Genomic DNA, 22,447 nt, shown 5'->3' on the forward strand with positions numbered 1-22,447 from the left:
AAATGTGATAATTGTCTTGCACAGCCCTGAATACTAATCCTTAGGGGTCTCCTTCTTCTGGGTCAGGGGGGTATAGAAACATTAACTGTTTATTTTCTGGTAGGGTGCGGGGTGAAACACTAGTCCCACTAATTGAAAGCAGAAATGCCCTGCAGGAAGTGGGAGGGAGATCTCACACATAACCAGGGGTGACTACATTGTGAGGGGGGGGTGTAGTGATTACAATACTGTGTACTGTATAAACCAGCCTGTGTTTTCTTAGACCTAGCTGATGCTTTGGAGAGTGATTTGCAGGGGTTGGATTTAGGGCAGTCCTGGGGTGGATTGAGGGGTGTCCCGAGGCACCCCAGATTGTATGTGCACTTGTTTAACCCTTTTCTGGCTGCTCACTCTGCTGTTTGTGGGTGTACATGAGGCAAAGCCTGACTGCATGCACAGCACAGACACTTCACTCTATATCTGTTCCTTCAAGACAAAATCTACCGTTTTACTGAGCAGATTGTCCAAGTGATCGGCCACAGGGGTCATAACATGAGAATGGGGACTGACCAAGGAATTTCATACAGTTAAGATAAAACATAAACTGTAGTAACTTCACTCTTGTTAATATAATGAAATATAGGTATATACATTAGACCAAAACCTTCTACGTTTTTAATTTGATCACAAGCTCTGCAGGGAATACATTCTGTGTCACAGGTGTGACTTACTATGTTAGTCGTAGTATAGACAATAAAATATTCTGCCCTGTTGCTACCTTGTATCCCCAGGGATCTGCTGTGTGATAATACTGTGATTATTAGAGGTCTGTGTTATAGGGGATCGCTGCCAGCGCAGTAAGGGTTAATGAGAGGGAACGCTCCATGCGCTGTATCCTGGTAATGTTACACAGGGGAAGCCGTGCTCAGCAATCTGCAGGACATATGTGTAACATGCAGAGAGCTTCTGGGGTGACCTCCTCCCTACACCCCAGGGACCAGACCACACTCACTGTCTCTATGCCACATAACAGCTGTCAGTAGTGGACACAGCTGGACCCAGCGTAGGAAACATTCCTCACTTCCCCCACACACCTTCTTGTGTATGCACATAACTAGATTGTAAGCTCTTCAGGCAAGTAAGGTGTCCCATGTAGATTGCTTGCTCCCGTTATATGTAACATGTTTGGATGTAACCGCCCTCAGTCCCTGAGCTGCGGGCGCGCTGCCCCCAGTAGACCCCCTATGAGGTATAACTCTGTCCCTATGACTCAGCCCCTGGCCGGCACTCAGCACAGATGGGATGTGGGAGCCTTGGAGGGTGCGGTCTACAGGCAGAGCCCAGATGTGGAGTCATGTACTTAGGGACTGGGTATTACATGGACTGTACATGTATATTAACCGGTTACCTGCTGGATGGTGCGTGACAGAGGAGGGGGTAATACGGGAGGTTATCCTTGGTGGTGGTATTATTAGGGGGGTTACATTCCTTCACACCTGTTTGCACAGTAAACACCCCGGGGGGGGGGATGTAATTGTGTGAAATACCAGGATGGTCCAGGTGTGAGGACAGAGACCTCCTCCCACAAATACAGCTGTTCCCAAATAGTTGGAGTCTTTATTGTCTCAATGTTCAGTGGTTGCCGGTCCGTGTACTTCCCGTGTATACTGTTGTCACATACGTGTCACATCACCGTGCCTGGAGCCATAGGGCTGGCAATCTGATCTAGTATCCAGTGATTCCCCAATCAGTCAGTGGACTGTCCCCCCCGGTGTCCTGCTGGTTCCCCTATCCATTTACTGTCAGTTTCCAAATGTAATTCTAGTTATAGTCTGAATTATTTTAGTTTTTTCTAGTTTGTTCATCACAGAAAGTGGATTTACTTCAGCCCCCCACCCCGATATTAGGTGACTTCTATCAGAATAAGTTTGGTTCAATGTTCCGCTGGCTCTCTGGACTTAGCACTACAAGCAGCGTTCCCAGCGATTGCCCAAAGGGTTAATGAACCTAATGTCACACATACTGAGAGCCCTTTGTATGACACAATGCAGATTTGGGGTGATCTCCTCGCTGACCATGTTCTGGTCAATATACAGAAGTGGACAGGGTGGGGTGGGGGTACAATATAATATAAAGTCATCTGTGTTCTAATTGTTTCCTAATTAACCAGAAATATATTGTGATTTATCTGAGTCTTAACTATGTGGAAATAGGTTGAGACTTTCCTAATACAAAGTATGGCAATCACCATGTCCCAATATACAGATCTCCCTTTCTAATACACAGATCTCTCCCTTCTCCTAATACACAGTACCGTCCCATCCTTGTAATACACATAACTTTTTTCTGCTGCTAATACACAGAAATCTCACATGCTTAGCTCATCTCTATATACACAGACATACATGTCATCTCCATATACACAGACATACATGTAATTTCCTAATACACATACATGTCATCTCCAAATACACAGACATACATGTCATCTCCCTATACACAGACATACATGTAATCTCCTAATACACAGACATACATGTCATCTCCAAATACACAGACATACATGTCATCTCCAAATACACGGACATGTCATCTCCATATACACAGACATACATGTAATCTCCTAATACACATACATGTCATCTCCATATACACAGACATACCTGTAATCGGTCAATACACAGACATACATGTCATCTCCATATATACAGGCATACATATCATCTCCATATACACAGACATACATGTCATCTTCATATACACAGACATACATGTCATCTCCATATACACAGACATACATATCATCTCCATATACACAGGCATACATATCATCTCCATATACAAAGACATACATGTCATCTTCATATACACAGACATACATATCATCTCCATATACACAGACATACATGTAATTGCCCAATTCACAGATATACATGTAATCTCTATATACACAGACATACATGTCATCTCCATATACACAGACATACATGTCATCTCCATATACACAGACATACATGTCATCTCTATATACACAGACATACATGTAATCTCTATATACACAGACATACATGTAATCAACCAATACACAGACATACATGTCATCTCCATATACACAGACATACATGTCATCTCCCTATACACAGACATACATGTAATCTCCTAATACACATACATACATGTCATCTCCATATACACAGACATACATGAAATCGCCCAATACACAGACATACATGTCATCTCCATATAAACAGACATACATATCATCTCCATATACACAGACATACATGTCATCTCCATATACACAGACATACATGAAATCGCCCAATACACAGACATACATGTCATCTCCATATAAACAGACATACATGTCATCTCCATATACACAGACATACATGAAATCGCCCAATACACAGACATACATGTCATCTCCATATAAACAGACATACATGTCATCTCCATATACACAGACATACATGTCATCTCCATATACACAGACATACATGTCATCGCCAGATATAAACATACATACATGTCATCTCCATATACACAGACATACATGTTGTCTCCATATACAGAGACATACATGTCATCTCCATATACACAGACATACATGTAATCTCCATATAAACAGACATACATGTCATCGCCAGATATAAACATACATACATGTCATCTCCATATACACAGACATACATGTTGTCTCCATATACAGAGACATACATGTCATCTCCATATACACAGACATACATATCATCTCCATATACACAGACATACATGTCATCTCCATATACACAGACATACATGTTGTCTCCATATACAGAGACATACATGTCATCTCCATATACACAGACATACCTGTAATCGGTCAATACACAGACATACATGTCATCTCCATATATACAGGCATACATATCATCTCCATATACACAGACATACATGTCATCTTCATATACACAGACATACATGTTATCTCCATATACACAGACATACATGTTGTCTCCATATACAGAGACATACATGTCATCTCCATATACACAGACATACATGTCATCTCCATATACACAGGCATACATATCATCTCCATATACACAGACATACATGTCATCTTCATATACACAGACATACATGTCATCTCCATATACACAGACATACATATCATCTCCATATACACAGACATACATGTCATCTCCATATACACAGGCATACATATCATCTCCATATACAAAGACATATATGTCATCTTCATATACACAGACATACATATCATCTCCATATACACAGACATACATGTAATCGCCCAATTCACAGATATACATGTAATCTCTATATACACAGACATACATGTCATCTCCATATACACAGACATACATGTAATCGCCCAATTCACAGATATACATGTAATCTCTATATACACAGACATACATGTCATCTCCATATACACAGACATACATGTCATCTCCATATACACAGACATACATGTCATCTCTATATACACAGACATACATGTAATCTCTATATACACAGACATACATGTAATCAACCAATACACAGACATACATGTCATCTCTATATACACAGACATACATGTCATCTCCCTATACACAGACATACATGTAATCTCCTAATACACAGACATACATGTCATCTCCATATAAACAGACATACATATCATCTCCATATACACAGACATACATGTCATCTCCATATACACAGACATACATGAAATCGCCCAATACACAGACATACATGTCATCTCCATATAAACAGACATACATGTCATCTCCATATACACAGACATACATGAAATCGCCCAATACACAGACATACATGTCATCTCCATATAAACAGACATACATGTCATCTCCATATACACAGACATACATGTCATCTCCATATACACAGACATACATGTCATCGCCAGATATAAACATACATACATGTCATCTCCATATACACAGACATACATGTAATCTCCATATACACAGACATACATGTCATCGCCAGATATAAACATACATACATGCCATCTCCATATACACAGACATACATGTTGTCTCCATATACAGAGACATACATGTCATCTCCATATACACAGACATACATGTAATCTCCATATACACAGACATACATGTAATCTCCATATACACAGACATACATGTTGTCTCCATATACATAGACATACATGTCATCTCCATATACACAGACATACATGTAATCTCCTAATACACAGACATACATATCATCTCTATATACACAGACATACATGTTGTCTCCATATACAGACACATACATGTAATCTCCATATACACAGACATACATGTAATCTCCTAATACACAGACATACATGTCATCTCTATATACACAGACATACATGTTGTCTCCATATACAGACACATACATGTAATCTCCATATACACAGGCATCAGGCCGCCACTGACATCCCCCAATGGGCCTCTCACCCACCCGCACAGCTGATCATGTTTTGGCTGCAGAGCTCAGGCTGCGCCCGCAGGTGATCAGACACATTCTCCTGTCTTCATGTCCTGGGAAATGTACAGATATATTACACGTACATGAGTGTTACATTGTACACACAGAATCCTGCAGGGAATATGGCACAATATATATATATAGGCTGTATATCCATTACTTGAGGTGCTAAAGTCCTCTGTGTTATACCGTACCCCTGTATTATACCGTACCCCTGTGTTATACCGTACCCCTGTATTATACCGTACCCCTGTATTATACCGTACCCCTGTGTTATACCGTACCCCTGTGTTATACCGTACCCCTGTATTATACCGTACCCCTGTGTTATACCGTACCCCTGTATTATACAGTACCCCTGTGTTATACCGTACCCCTGTATTATACCGTACCCCTGTGTTATACCGTACCCCTGTATTATACAGTACCCCTGTGTTATACCATACCCCTGTATTATACCGTACCCCTGTGCTATACCGTACCCCTGTATTATACCGTACCCCTGTGTTATACCGTACCCCTGTATTATACAGTACCCCTGTGTTATACCGTACCCCTGTATTATACCGTACCCCTGTGTTATACCGTACCCCTGTATTATACCGTACTCCTGTGTTATACCGTACCCCTGTATTATACAGTACCCCTGTGTTATACCGTACCCCTGTATTATACCGTACCCCTGTGTTATACCGTACCCCTGTATTATACCGCACCCCTGTTTTATACCACACCCCTGTATTATACTACACCCCTATATTATACTGCACCCCTGTATTATACCGCACCCCTGTATTATACTACACCCCTATATTATACTGCACCCCTGTATTATACCGCACCCCTGTATTATACTGCACCCCTATATTATACCGCACCCCTATATTATACTGCACCCCTGTATTATACCGCACCCCTGTATTATACTACACCCCTATATTATACCGCACCCCTGTATTATACTGTACCATGTGTTACTATCCCAGTATACTGTACTGCATCCCTTTCCATGTAATATGTAATGTTTAGAGTTCACATTTTTTCACACAGATACTCAGGACACCCGTGACCCTGTTTCCTGGGTATATTAACCTCTTTGTATAAAGCCAATAATAGTGCCCACTAATCACCCCACTTACATTGCCCTGTCCCCGGGGCTGGGCGCTCCTCCGTAATACCAGGGGCAATACTAGATTAAAGGACATGCTAAACTAGTCAATAACATGGGTCTGAAGAAAACAGGTATGAGACCCCGGGGTGTAATCTCTCTGACCCCAGGACACAGGGTGTACACCCACACTGCCCTTCAGGGTGTAACCTCTCTGACCCCCAGGACACAGGGTGTACACTCACACTGACCTCCAGGGTGTAACCTCTCTAACCCCAGGACACAGGGTGTACACCCACACTGCCCTTCAGGGTGTAACCTCTCTGAGCCCCAGGACACAGGGTGTACACTCACACTGACCTCCAGGGTGTAACCTCTCTGAGCCCCAGGGCACAGGGTGTACACTCACACTGACCTCCAGGGTGTAACCTCTCTGACCCCCAGGACACAGGGTGTACACCCACACTGACCTCCAGGGTGTAACCTCTCTGACCCCCAGGACATGTCTCAGTTCTCTATAACTAGTAATGACTATATAGCAGGACTCCAGGGGGGTAAATGTATTAATGTCCGGATTCTTCAACTCCGGCGTGTTCAGCGTCTTCGGCGATTAAACTTAAAGCGGCGCTGCATTGTAAAGGGGAACTTCCCATTACAAGGCAGCGCCGCTTTAAATTTAATCGCCGAAGACGCTGAACGCGCCGGAGTTGAAGAATCCGGACATTAATACATTTACCCCCAGATGTGTTCCTACAAGCCACAGTCAAAGGTTGGCTGGTGATATTGGAGGGCCAAGCCGAGCTGGAGATCCTGGGAGGGCACAGGCTGGCAGGAGATTATGGGGGGGCACAGTGTGACAGGAGATACTGGGGGGCCACAGTCTGGCAGGAGATTCTGGGGGCCACAGGCTGGCAGGAGGTCCTGGGGGGGCACAGTCTGGCAGGAGATTCTGGGGGGGCAAAGACTGGCAGGAGATTCTGGGGAGGCACACTCTGGCAGGAGATTCTGGGGGCCACAGTCTGGCATGAGATTCTGGGGGGGCAAAGACTGGCAGGAGATTCTGGGGAGGCACACTCTGGCAGGAGATTCTGGGGGCCACAGTCTGGCATGAGATTCTGGGGGCACAGTCTGGCAGGAGATTCTGGGGGGGCAAAGACTGGCAGGAGATTCTGGGGGCTTATAGACTGGCAGGAGATCCTGGGGGCCACAGTCTGGCAGGAACTTCTGGGGGTCACAGGCTGGCAGGAGATGTGTTGGAGGGCCACAGTCTGGCAGGAGATTCTGGGGGCCACAGGCTGGCAGGAGATCCTGGGGGGGGCACAGTCTGGCAGGAGTTTCTGGGGGAGTACGGGCTGGCAGGACATGCTATAGACAGTTGTCCCCTCCCTCTCGCCCAGGAGATATCACATAGCAGAGAACCAGGCGGCTTTGATTGAGAGAATTCCTTTCTCCTTCCCAGGAGCGTGCAGGAACAGGCCCCATTCCTGGTGTTATCCGGCCTCTACAACAAAGGAATAACTGAAGGGGGGGGGGGGGCAGTCTCTCAGATGTTTAACCCTTTCATAGTGAGACAATGTCACAACAAGGGGAACTCCTGAAATACAAGCGGGGACCACTCATGGTGCCGGTGTTGTATACAACGTTACACTATATACAAGCGCAGTAAGTAAGGCAAAAACCATGTTCCTCTGGAGGGGGAGATAAATTTAAAATGTGATGGCAGATTTATAATTTGCATTGGACATGTTCTAGATCAACTTTAAATGTCAGTGTAAGAATAAAGCTATCAAATATTTGTGTGCTGCATGAAAAAACAGCCAGTATTTAATTTATGTACAAAATAATCTACTTATTTGCACCCCTGGCATTGTAACATGGTTTTGTCCAGAAAACTTGAGTAAGAAAACTTACTCAATTTTTTGCTTAACTTTCCTAAATGAATCAGGGCCTCTGAGGTCAGTTGGTTTTTCAGAGAACTGTAATAAATTTCTGCCTGGGAGTGAACAGGTTAATGGGCGTTTATTGAGGTATTTTAACTAGGACCAAATGTTGGAGAACAGGAATGTGACTGAGGAAACACAAATACTGGGAACTCAGTAATCAGATACAATGTAGCAGAGAACATTTCCTGTATACACTCCAGTAATAGCGGGAGCTGCCTCTAACCGTTATTAGTACACAGGACTATGATGGCTGATTGGACTCCAAGGTCCTGATTTATTAAGGAAATTAAGGCAAAAAAAAATTCTCCTGGATAAACCATGTTACAAGGGGTGCAAATTACTAGATTATTTTGCACATAAGTTAAATACTGGCTGTTTTTTCATGTAGCACAAATACTTGGTAGCTTTATTTTTATACTGAAATGTAAAGTTGATCTAGGACATGTCCTACCCCAACTATAAATCTGTCGTCACATTATAAATTTACCTCCAATGCAACATGGTTTTACCAGGTACTTATTTTTTTGCTTTAATGAATCGGTACTTACTTACCGCACACGTGTGTACAGACAGCAGAGCAGCCATGTGTCATTCATGTGTGTGGGACCTTACCGGATACACAAGCATGTACGTGACCCCGGGGGCTCCTCACTCATATACAGAACGATGATTAATATGCCCAGAACACAGCCAGTCTCTTATGTATTTACCAGGCTGCTTGGTCTGCTGGCTTCTGTTACAGTTGTTGTCATTATACAACGTGTCCCTGTTCTGCAGTGTTTCCTCCTGGTACAGTGACATCACCCAATCTGAGCTGTGCAGGCGTGTTACATACACACGGGGCATTATATAGTGCAGGGGGCTATTATATACCCCAGTCTGTGGTGGGACAGCTCCTGACAGAATCCAGACACATTTTATATGTGCTCAGCGTCTAATACAGATGGCAGCCGGTACTACTTCTGTGTTCTACTAATCTGCATTACTGGAATATATAAGAGGAATCTGACCTAAAACTATTATTTCCCCTGAATTTCCGGACCCCAAACTAGCAGAACCCCGGAGATACCTGCAGCGATCAAGGCTGGGTGGGTAGAGGTTTGTGTCTGGGTTGTCAGGTGGAAGCTGATTGGTCAGATCAGTAATCGGTCAGACTGTATTGTAACGGTGGCAGCTGACTGGTCAGATCAGTAATCGGTCAGACTGTATTGTAACGGTGGAAGCTGATTGGTCAGATCAGTAATCGGTCAGACTGTATTGTAACGGTGGAAGCTGATTGGTCAGATCATTAATCGGACAGACTGTATTGTAACGGTGGAAGCTGATTGGTCAGATCAGTAATCGGTCAGACTGTATTGTAACCTATGTTTCTGGCTATTTACCGGTTTATATGTTGCCAGTCACATTGTAGCAATTGAGAAGGAACAGATGGTATAAATGTTGGGTTTAGATTTTTAGTGCTCCCCGTTTGTACATACATGTCCTGCCCACGTATGACACGGTATAATGGCGTGTATAATAGCACTAAGAGGAGAAACACCCCGATATAAGACGATAACCCCTTACCAGTAATTGTCAGAGACAGAGAAATGTTTCTAATGTACAATCATCCAGACAAACACCTTTCATAGGCTGGGGGCAATTCGCGGAAACTGGTGCTCAGGGAAAAAGATGCTGTAACCGGCGGCAGCCAATAAGATTGTAAGCACCATTTATTGGTGCGCTGTAGGATATAACAGTAACTATATCACATAATCCACAGTACAGCAGGTTTATAAATCACTGATGTCTGGTAACAATGTTACAGGACTGCAGGGGACAATGTCACCAGGAGGTGGAGCATTAACCTGCAGTGAGAGGGTTAACGTTCTCTATACAAATGTGTAAGGAGACTCCGCTGCTCAGTACCCCCCCATCCATGTGCGTGACAGCCAGAGACCCCTCTGATGGGAGAGACAGTCTTAGCTGCCTGTAATGTGAGAGACAGCCTGAGAACTCTCTGATTGGAGAGACAGCCTGAGCTGCCTGTAATGGGAGAGACAGTCTGAGACCTCTCTGATGGGAGAGACAGTCTGAGCCGCCTGTAATGGGAGAGACAGTCTGAGCCGCCTGTAATGTGAGAGACAGCCTTAGCCACCTATAATGTGAGAGACAGCCTGAGACCTCTGATGGGAGAGACAGTGTGTGCCACCTGTAATGGGAGAGACATTCTGAGACCTCTCTGATGGGAGAGACAGTCTGAGCCGCCTGTAATGGGAGAGACAGTCTGAGACCTCTCTGATGGGAGAGACAGTCTGAGCCGCCTGTAATGGGAGAGACATTCTGAGACCTCTCTGATGGGAGAGACAGTCTGAGCCGCCTGTAATGGGAGAGACAGCCTGAGACCTCTCTGATGGGAGAGACAGTCTGAGCCGCCTGTAATGGGAGAGACAGTCTGAGACCTCTCTGATGGGAGAGACAGTCTGAGCTGCCTGTAATGGGAGAGACAGTCTGAGACCTCTCTGATGGGAGAGACAGTCTGAGCTGCCTGTAATGGGAGAGACAGTCTGAGCCGCCTGTAATGGGAGAGACAGTCTGAGCCGCCTGTAATGGGAGAGACAGCCTGAGACCTCTGATGGGAGAGACAGTCTGAGACCTCTGATGGGAGAGACAGTCTCTCCAATATCCTCCTAAGTGGGGATAGGAGACCGCAGGACAGTTTCTGGCCCCACTGAGGTCAGGGTGGAATGCAGACAGCAGATTACTGGGGCACTACAGATAATACCAGGTCCACTGAGGATAGTCACACAGAGCTTTATTCTTAGTAACTTGTTCCTTATCAGTCTGTCTGTTCAGATTAGGAGAGAGTTAGAGAGTTACCATATCACAGAACACTTAGGGAGAGATTTACTAAACTGTAGGTCTCAAAAAGTGGAGATTTTGCTTATAGTAACCAATCAGATTCTAGCTGTCATTTTGTAGGATGTACTAAATAAATGATAACTAGAATCTGATTGGTTGCTATAGGCAACATCTCCACTTTTTGAAACCGGCAGTTTAGTAAATATAGCCCTAAGGCTGCAGGGTTTTCAGCTGATTATCGGCCAATCACACGATAAACAACCAGTCGGCCCGATATCACATTACTGTGTACGCTCCAACGAGGAGCGATTATTGTCCCAAAGCTCATCGTGTATTTTCATTTGATTTTTAAAACAAACTAAAAATCTCGCTCAATGATGGAACAATGTTGTTCCAATCCTGCAGTGTGTACGCTCTCAGGACCGGCAGTGTCCATAGATCTCTATGCAGTGTGTACGTGCTCAGGACCGGCAGTGTCCATAGATCTCTATGCAGTGTGTACGCTCTCAGGACCAGCAGTGACCATAGATCTCTATGCAGTGTGTACGCACTCAGGACCAGCAGTGACCATAGATCTCTATGCAGTGTGTACGCTCTCAGGACCGGCAGTGTCCATAGATCTCTATGCAGTGTGTACGCTCTCAGGACCGGCAGTGTCCATAGATCTCTATGCAGTGTGTACGCTCTCAGGACCGGCAGTGTCCATAGATCTCTATGCAGTGTGTACGCTCTCAGGACCGGCAGTGTCCATAGATCTCTATGGAGTGGGCAAAGTCACGATCTCTTCAGCCGATGGTTATGACAGATAAAGATCACAGATCTGCAGGTAAATCATGTAACACGTGTGTAGTGTGTACACAGGAACCGGCTGCTGATCGGGACCTTATTTTTCAGTTGTTGGTAAAATCGTTAAGGACATCACACCGGGAAACGTTTCCTGTAGCGTGTACTCAGCCTTAGACCCCAGGGCATGTCTATATTTTATGTTTATTGCTGTTTTAAGAGGTCTAGTAATGAACAGATCTGTGTATATGTCATTGTATATCTCTTAACGTCACACTAGACTCTGTGTAAACTTCCTGTGTGTTTATTACACAGACTCCCTGGCAGTAGTAAGGGCTGAGGTTATATCAGCCACAGGAATCTGCAGAGCAGGGATGTAAGTCTGCTGTGTAAACTATACTAGACGGACGGTATAAACATGTATTATATATATTCCTTACATAGGAAGTGATAGCAGCCATGCCACCGGCTCATCAGTCACAGTCATGTGAATACTCTGCCAGTATCTGGTAGTTACTGATAGTATCAGGAGCTAGATACGTTTCAGGTGTCACATGGAGTGGCCCTCTGACGCTCACAAGAACCGCACATCCCCCTTAATCTCAGAGAAAGAGACCCCCAATATAATAACGTACAGCAGCGTGTTACACACTATAACACATACATCTAACAATACAGCAGGAGGGAGCTGGGGGCCGCAGGTGAAGGCTCCGTGGGCCGCAGGTGAAGGTTCGGAGGGCCACAGGTGAAGGCTCCGTGGGCCGCAGGTGAAGGTTCGGAGGGCGACAGGTGAAGGCTCAGAGGACCGCAGGTGAAGGTTCGGAGGGCCGCATGTGAAGGTTCGGAGGGCCGCATGTGAAGGCTCGGAGGGCCGCATGTGAAGGCTCGGAGGGCTGCAGGTGATGGGTCAGAGGGCTGCAGGTGAAGGGTCAGAGGGCTGCAGGTGAAGGGTCAGAGGGCTGCAGGTGATGGGTCAGAGGGCTGCAGGTGATGGGTCAGAGGGCTGCAGGTGATGGGTCAGAGGGCTGCAGGTGATGGGTCAGAGGGCAGCAGGTGAAGGCTCGGATGGCTGCAGGTGGAGGCTCCGAAGGCAGCAGGTGAAGGCTCGGAGGGCCGCAGGTGAAGGGTCAGAGGGCTGCAGGTGATGGGTCAGAGGGCTGCAGGTGATGGGTCAGAGGGCAGCAGGTGAAGGTTCGGAGGGCCGCAGGTGAAGGTTCGGAGGGCCGCCTGCTGCCCATTAATGAGATACAGAGTCAGTGTTACTTCCTGGGTTATCTGAGTACAATGTGAGTGTAAATGATGGAAATAATATTATTTAGAGTCAGGGTAGTAATATTGGGCTCTGGGTAAATGAGGCCACGGTACAGATAGTATTTACATTGTTGTCTATCTGTACATGATGCACCCAGGAGTTATGGGAAGGAGAACGCACCACTGACCTGACATAGATGTGTATCCCAAACTCCTTGGATTGTGGCCACTGTGAGACATAGAGCTGACAGTCTGTTTGCTGCTGGATTGCCGACAGACCAGATCTGCCAGAATGCGGCAGATCAAATTGGAAAGATCAGATCTTTAGTCCGTAGGGTTGTACAAACAGATTGCGAAGCTCCCATTTACCCTGGCAAAAGATAATTGTACAGAAAGTCTGACGCAGCCGCCAGGAACAAGTCAGACAACATTGTGATTATCCAGAGCCAGGCAGTGAAGAGTTAATTCCCGACTTCCAAGGTGGGCCAGACCCTGCAAGTTTTCCATGATCTCATGTCTGGCACTTTATGGTAGTGTGCGGAGACTGGCGCTGGGAAACTGTGCCCTACTGTCTGCTGATATTTGTCATTTGGGACCTGGACTCTGTCCTGCAGTCCCCACATCCCTATTCTGGGGAGGGGGAGGCGAGAAAGGGGTTACCCAGCAGCGAAAACAATCCAACAAGGGACCTGGGCCTTTACAGTTAGAGAGGGAACATGGATTCTACAGGCGGAGAAAGTAATCCCCTTTCTATATAATACTTAACATTTCCATTATAACCTTCCAGTACTTTGCTTATAAATTACGTATAGAAATTATCCATCTCCCACATCCCTAATGCCCGAACACTTCTGATATCCCCTCCTCACTAAGTACATCAGCAGTGCTCCTCGCAGTGACCATATGGGGCGGGGCCTAGTGATCATACCTGTCTGAATGACATTATCCCCCAGCAGCAGCAATTATTTACTTATTTCTCTTTCTGGATATTGGGATCATATACCTGGATTGTTAAATTATTCCGTACTCAAAATCAGCGATAAATAAAATTATGACCCCATGTTTCACAGGTAGACAACTGGTGACTCTGAAACTATTATGGAGCAAAACTCCCATTGGCAGAGCATGCTGGGACTTGTAGTTCCTGCCATAATCCTTAACCCCTGCTTTGCCAAGGAATCATTTCCCCGGCACCACTGGTAACATAATAGGTGGTTTTGTCCTTTGGAAACTCTCACTTTGTTTTTGTTTTTGAGTTTGTTTGTTTTTTAGAAAAAAACTCTGTAATCAAACATTGATTTGTGGAATTATAGAATTACTGCTGTAAATACTTTGTTACCATTTATTGGGTGAAATATTTTTATTGGCGTTTGTGTTACATTAATCCCTGATGGTGGACTCCAGCGCCTTGTACGCTGGTCTTGGACTTATAAAGTGAGTTTGTTACAGTGTATGTGTGGTAATAATTCCCAATGTCTAAGCCCCCCGGTGCATGCAGTGCAGGGGTTAATTCTAGCTTCCCCCTGGAGTCTCTTAATGTGCAGCTGTTGTACCTGGCAGCTGCTGATTGGTCAGATCCTGGCAGGACAGAGCTCTGTGATTGGTCCACACCCCCCTGCTCCAGCAGTGTATTTACAGCTGGAAGACATTATAAAGCGAACAGAGGGTGTATGAGAATTATCTCACTCCTAGCATAGTCTGCATTCCTTCCGGCTACACAATGACATAGATATTCCCCTATTTGGTCCCTGATCATTAACCGGAATGTGGGTGTAGGGATTCCGCAGAAACTGGGGACCCTTCTGCAATAACACTCCGCCTGTACCCCCTTTTGTTGCTACCACTAAATGAGGCTCAATATCAGGCGTATTTATTAATCACTAATATTTATTATCGCAGTGATAAAAGTATATTTTCACTGCGACATAAGAAGATTAACCCACTAGGACGGGGCCAGAGAAACCTTTCTGCCTCAGCGAGCTGCACCCCCAGCGGAGCCAGGAGGAGAATAAGATAGTACAGTAATCTGCGCAGCGAAGCGTCCTGGCGTTAACTGCAGGCGATAGAAAGATGAAAGCGCTGAAAAATGTATCTCTTTGTCACTGGATAAATGGACAATCTCCCCTGATACTGTGACATAGGGATCACCGCCAGTAAAAGCCGCGCTGTTGTCTGCGTTATCTCCTTAGTGGGTGAACTGCAAAGTAAGCCCCTCTCCAGTGCAAACAGCCAATTACACCGGGGTGAGGCTTATCACCGCGTCATAGATAGACTGGTCGCACATACATGAGCAGGGATGGGTCTTATTATTATTATATAATACAAGAGACTCCACATAGAATAAGTGCTGGAGGAAGAGCTATGATCCATCTGTATCTTGCAGACTGATACATTGTTTCCTCTCATGTGATATAGAACCTGTGTGTGTGTCTGTAGCTGTGATGTGGAACATGCGTGTACCATGAAGGTGCCGTCTGTACATTGCAGGTTCCTACAGTATGTGTCATTCAGGGGAGGACTGGCACATTTTAGCCCGGGGTGCAAGACTTGACTCAGAAGCCTATTTTAAAGGGAAAAAAATGCAGGTGGCCCAGTGACCAAGCCCAAGTTAGCCCACTGTGGGACAAGCCCGAGGGGCAGATGCCCCCCTGCCCACCAGCTCAGCCTGCTCCTGGTGTCATTGTACAAGAGCAGAAAAAGCAGGAAAGTTTTTCCAGACGTCTCCATATCAGACAGTTCCTGCCTAGTTCTAATACCCCATCCTGTGCTCAACACTCCCACACACTGGCAGGTTCTGGTACTGCAGCACAGGCTCTGCAGCTGAAGTCTGCTTGTTAGATAATATGAATATAGCACATTATTATCTCTCCCAGACTGATATATTATCCACAGGAATTCCTAGGACTCAGGGAAATGTTACCCAGTTATCTATAGGTGTCACTGAGCCTTTATTACCACCAATAAAGCTGCAGATATTTCATCATTATAAATCCTGCTGAAATGTCGCACTCAGTGTTACACATCTCGGGGTCCGCACAGAGCGTGTGCGTAGATCAACCCTATTCTAATCCAAGCGGATTTCGTGATACGTTTCCATTGCAATCTGAGCGTAAGTGTGCTCTGGCTGTACACAGAGCAGACTGCAGTATACACACATGTGTATGTACAATATAAGGTCACAAAACACATAAAACTTTTTTTTTATAATAACAACAAACAGTATTATCATTTATAAAAAATATTACATTTCAAATATAATTTTATTATATTTTTCTAACATTAATTACATATAAAGAGGCTTTCTGGCATACTGTACATACAGTGCGTTTTTATCGTCTGTCTTTGTTGCATGCAGTTGGTCTGCGATAGTCTGTAACTTTTACAACAAGGACTATGTGTCAGTCATCTCTAGCAGTCGGCACTGACACCGGCCCTGTAGCTGCAGCAAATTATACGGCAAAACCAGACGTACTCACAACACCCCAGGACTAGAATCGGCCACATCTGCTTTGTATTGTCCTTACTGTACATGGGCTACGTCAGTCAGTCCCCGTTACGTCTCTCATGTTGTAGACAGTCCTAAGTGTCATTTGCATACAGACATGAATTTCATGTAATTGCGTCATTGGCGTAAGACCTGGCTGTGGGCATGTGCAGAGCTGTTTCACGCACTATACGCTACGCACACGGTCTTACATCCGAACATGAACCAGCCCATAGAATGTGATGTGTGTTGTCTTCTTACTGTTGTGGCATTAACTACGCACAATACACGTTCCCCTCAAAGGAAATTGTGAGCTGAGTTCTGATGTTCATTATAAAATAACTTATATAAAGAATTATGTGACCCCTTTTTAAAATGATTATGAATATTAGGGGTCACCTAAAAATTCTGTGATGTGTATAAATACACTTGGTCTACAGTCTCATGGGTTTATATGGTGACAGAACTATCTGCAATATACATAAATATCTGCATTATCCCAGAAAATCTCTAATTTGTGCTTATTTCCATTCTCTTCTGTTGTTTGGGAACTGATAAATCAGCGCATGAATAATGACATTATTATATAGTTATTATTAAATATATTATATACAAATCTACAATAATAATAATGATGTAGGGACTGATGTGTTCTCTGTACAGCGCTGCGGCATTAGTGGGCGCTATATAAATAGCTGATGATGATGATATTCTCCCACCAATTACAGAGATATTGTGAGATGATAGATTTACATGACAGTAACTGTTCTCCTCTGTACACACAGGAAGAGGCCAAGAGTAAGTCTAAGGTGTGCGCCAACGTGTTCTGCGGAGCTGGCAGAGAGTGTGCGGTGACCGAGAAGGGCGACCCTACCTGTCTGTGCATTGAGGTGAGACCACATTACCCACAATGGAAGCCCGTCATCTCCATATGAATGGGTGAAATATTCTGTGGGCGAGCAGTGCAAGACATGGATGTTGTCCTACGTAGAGTAGTACAAGACATGGATGTTGTCCTACGTAGAGTAGTACAAGACATGGATGTTGTCCTACGTAGAGTAGTACAAGACATGGATGTTGTCCTACGTAGAGTAGTACAAGACATGGATGTTCTCCTAAGTAGAGTAGTACAAGACATGGATGTTGTCCTACGTAGAGTAGTACAAGACATGGATGTTGTCCTACGTAGAGTAGTACAAGACATGGATGTTCTCCTACGTAGAGTAGTACAAGACATGGATGTTCTCCTACGTAGAGTAGTACAAGACATGGATGTTCTCCTAAGTAGAGTAGTACAAGACATGGATGTTCTCCTAAGTAGAGTAGTACAAGACATGGATGTTGTCCTACGTAGAGTAGTACAAGACATGGATGTTGTCCTACGTAGAGTAGTACAAGACATGGATGTTGTCCTACGTAGAGTAGTGCAAGACATGGATGTTGTCCTACGTAGAGTAGTACAAGACATGGATGTTCTCCTAAGTAGAGTAGTACAAGACATGGATGTTGTCCTACGTAGAGTAGTACAAGACATGGATGTTCTCCTAAGTAGAGTAGTACAAGACATGGATGTTCTCCTAAGTAGAGTAGTACAAGACATGGATGTTGTCCTACGTAGAGTAGTACAAGACATGGATGTTGTCCTACGTAGAGTAGTACAAGACATGGATGTTCTCCTACGTAGAGTAGTACAAGACATGGATGTTGTCCTACGTAGAGTAGTACAAGACATGGATGTTCTCCTGGGTCTCACAGTATAAGACATAGATGTTCTAGGTGTGGGATACAAGAGTATTTTCTTGCAGTATAAGACATATAATAGAGATTTACACATCTTTTTGTCCTTCTACAGAAATGTAAGAGTCACAAAAGACCTGTTTGTGGCAGCAACGCCAAGACCTACCTTAACCACTGTGAGCTGCACCGTGATGCCTGTCTGACCGGGTCCAAAATACAAGTGGACTATGACGGGCACTGCAAAGGTACCGAGTGATGATACCCGGAACGTAGGCTGTACCTTAGTGAGCTATGATTATACTACTTCTGTTACAGGAGTATTTGGTTGGCAGCATTAATACTGTTGTAGTAATATATCTGCAACTTTGCAGAATAACATAACATGTATTTGTCTGGACTGGGCAGATCAGACACATTGTAATATTAAAGCCCCTTTACGTGGTCTCTAAGACCTCAGTGTGATGTTATTATGTGCGGGATCTTATACACACGTTTACTGATTCTATGTCAGGAGGATGATCAGTGTTATCTACGTACTGGTAGGACATATAAAGGTCTGGGTGATTAATTGAATGTTTTGTTTTCCCCCCACGAGCAGAGAAGACAGAGGACACTCCGGCCGCCAGCCCAGGTAACTCACAAACTTACTCTTCTGTTATAATTCATCCTCACGCTGCAGTGACTCGACCATAGGACATGATCCTGTAATTTACCTTCTGTCCGCTGTCTCCTGCGTCCTCCGCTGATTGTGTCCTTCTCTGTGCAGTTGTGTGTTACCAGTCTGATCGCGATGAGCTACGTAGACGCGTCATCCAGTGGCTGGAGGCTGAGATTGTCCCTGACGGCTGGTTCTCCAAGGGGAATAACTACAGCGAGATCCTGGAAAAATACTTCAAGGTGAGGAGAGCGTCAGAGATCTGAGTGCAGATTCTGCTATTCCTCATAATCTGAAATAACTGAAACTTACCACGTCCCCCTATTACTGAAGGACTAATTGAGCTATACGAGAGTCACGTTATCGGACACTTTCCCACTCTGTGGAATCATTTTACAAGACAGACATTTTGGGGTGCTGTAAAGGTTCCCAGCATCTCATATATGACTCCCCAGGTGTGAGAGCCATAAGGTCCTCCATGCTCACTGTTGGGGCACGAAACAGACGATTGGGAGGGCGATACGTGCTCCGTCAGTATCTGTGCTATTCGTATTTGTAAATAAGTAAGGTTAACCCTTTAATGACTGGATGTATTTTGCACCTCATTGACCAGACGCAGTTTCACACCTTTGATCTTCACAGGAAAAAACTATTTTTTTTACTGTAGACAAGCTAATTTTATGTTGTGTTGTTAACTGTAATATACAGGGAATATATATGCAAAAAATAGGGAAGCAATATTTTCTTTTTCATATATCACCAATGGCTACTTTTTATAAAAATAGGGAATTATTTATTATTTTTTATTTATCTAATTTTGCAGAATAGAGGGACACAGAACATGTATTTGAAGAAGTTATATAGAAGAGATAGAGGTGGGAGGGATGTGATAATGAGACTATGATGTGATGTCATAAGATTAATACAGAAGCGCCGTGTTACAGACAGAGTTGGATTAAGGCCCTAGGGAGCCCAGGGCACTTAAGCCAGGGGGCCCCTATGATGTAGCATGGTTATCATTTTAGACAAATACACAGGCAATACTGTGTGCACTACTGTTAGATGCACACAGTTCAGCCTTTACGAGCAGTATGATATAAAGTGGGACATACCTCCCAACTGTCCTTGCAGTCGGATAAAATCCTGACTAAGTGAGACAGTCACCCAAATTCAGGACTGCCCCACTAGATTCAGGACAGTTGGCAGACTGTCCTGCTCTCTCATACCTATTTTGTCTCTTTCACCACCTGTGGCTGCTGTGTCTTTAGTTGCTGCTGGTCTTGATCCTGGAATGTTAGGGCCCCTATTTGGAAAAAAAATATGTTCCAGTTAATTTAGAAAACTTCAACAACCCCCAGAGTTAAATCGATAGCACCCACAATTAATAATGAGGCCCCAACATTAAAATATATTAATTTAGTATTAATTAAAAGTATTCATATTTGATAAATAGATCTTTTCTCCAACCAGCCCTGACATTAAATTAATAGCATACACAATTAATTAATAGACCTATTTCACTCCACCCAGCCCCAGCATTCATCATAATCATCATCATCTATTTATTTATATAGCGCCACTAATTCCGCAGTGCTGTACAGAGAACTCGCTCACATCAGTCCCTGCCCCATTGGAGCTTACAATCTTAATTCCCCAACACACACACAGACAGACAGAGAAAGACTAGGGTCAATTTGTTAGCAGCCAATTAACCTACCAGTATGTTTTTAGAGTGTGGGAGGAAACTGGAGCACCCGGAGGAAACCCACGCAAACACGGGGAGAACATACAAACTCCTCACAGATAAGCATTAAATTAATAGTACTCCCAATTAATAAATTAACCTATTTCCCTCCCTCCAAACAACCCCAGCAATAAATTAATAACATTTACGTTTAATATAATCATTTCCCACAACCATACCCAGCATTAAATAATTCATATTCACATGTAATAAATAGCCTCCTCCTCCTCAAACTTAGCCCCCACCCACAGTCCACCATTAAATTAATAGGTCACCTCTCGTTACATTAAGAACCCCCCCCTCATTACTTTAAAACAACCCCCCTCCCCTCATTACAGTAAGACAAATCACCTCTACCCCCCCTGCTTCATTATATTAATACAAATCCACCCCCCCCCCCCCATTCCCCTTCTCTCACACACTTACCTGCACTCAGCAGAGCTGTGCAGGAGCCTCCTCTGTCTCTCTGGAAGCTGCACTGCATGGGATGGCAGCTGGTCATGTGATGCGTCCCATGTGACCTGTCAGAGGAAGACCGGAGAGAACGATCCCAGAGACACACAAGGCAGACAGGGAGGACTGACACACACACACACACGCATGTAGAGCAGGGACACACACATACAGACACGAAGAGCAGGGAGGAGACACACAAACACACATAAGGTAAGAGAGGGAGGGGGGACGGATCATCTGCAGGTTTTTTTTTTTCAATTGCAAAATCTGCAGCTGCCCTCGTTCGGGGGGCCCCTGAGAGATGGGGGCCCGGAGCACATGCCCCCTGTGCCTTCCCCCTTAATCTGGCTCTGGTTACAGGCACTTAGCGGTAGATTTACTAAAACCTCTAAAAAGCAAAAGGGGAGATGTTGCCCATAGCAACCAATCAGATTCTAGCTGCCATTTTCTAGAATGCACTGGATAAATTACAGATGGAATCTGATTGGTTGCTATGGGCAACATCTCCCCTTTTGCTTTTTAGAGGTTTTAGTAAACCTACCGCTTAGAGTTTATTTTTACTATATTGTTCACTGTTTTTATGTTCTCTCCCGTAACTAAAACTATTATTCCACTGTTACTGACAGGTCTCCTTTAAAGAAAACAGTATATGGAAGTGTTTTTTCAACTCTGTGTAAAGCGCTGTGGACTATGCTGGTGCTATATGAATAAATATTTAGAGAAATAATAATGTGAAAACTCTAACAATTGTCCTTGATCAGACCGATGGTGTAATGCTGCATTTATACACTAGGGGGAGACCTCTCACTGTCATTATTCATTCATGTAGGAGCGCTGTAGGTACATTGTAATCAGTTGTGTACTATGGTCAATTATTGTTCTAAAATTAGTCTTTATAGGACACTATTAAAACATTTGAGTTTCTATTCAAATTTCCTCCCAACTCTTTATTTTTAATACAAGACACAGTCCTATG

General features: G+C 44.2%; 1 protein-coding gene across 1 annotated transcript in view; it reads left to right on the forward strand.

Moving 5' to 3' along the window:
• Window positions 1–22,447, forward strand: part of FSTL1 (follistatin like 1) — a 28,642-nt gene that overhangs the window by 854 nt on the left and 5,341 nt on the right. The window contains exons 3-6 of the mRNA XM_075197473.1: window positions 17,665–17,769; window positions 18,732–18,861; window positions 19,215–19,247; window positions 19,383–19,513. Of these exons, the coding sequence (XP_075053574.1) occupies window positions 17,665–17,769; window positions 18,732–18,861; window positions 19,215–19,247; window positions 19,383–19,513 (399 nt within the window). The remainder of the gene's footprint in view (window positions 1–17,664; window positions 17,770–18,731; window positions 18,862–19,214; window positions 19,248–19,382; window positions 19,514–22,447) is intronic.

The sequence above is a fragment of the Mixophyes fleayi genome, chromosome 2 (assembly GCF_038048845.1).
Source record: "Mixophyes fleayi isolate aMixFle1 chromosome 2, aMixFle1.hap1, whole genome shotgun sequence".
Lineage (NCBI taxonomy): Eukaryota > Metazoa > Chordata > Amphibia > Anura > Limnodynastidae > Mixophyes > Mixophyes fleayi.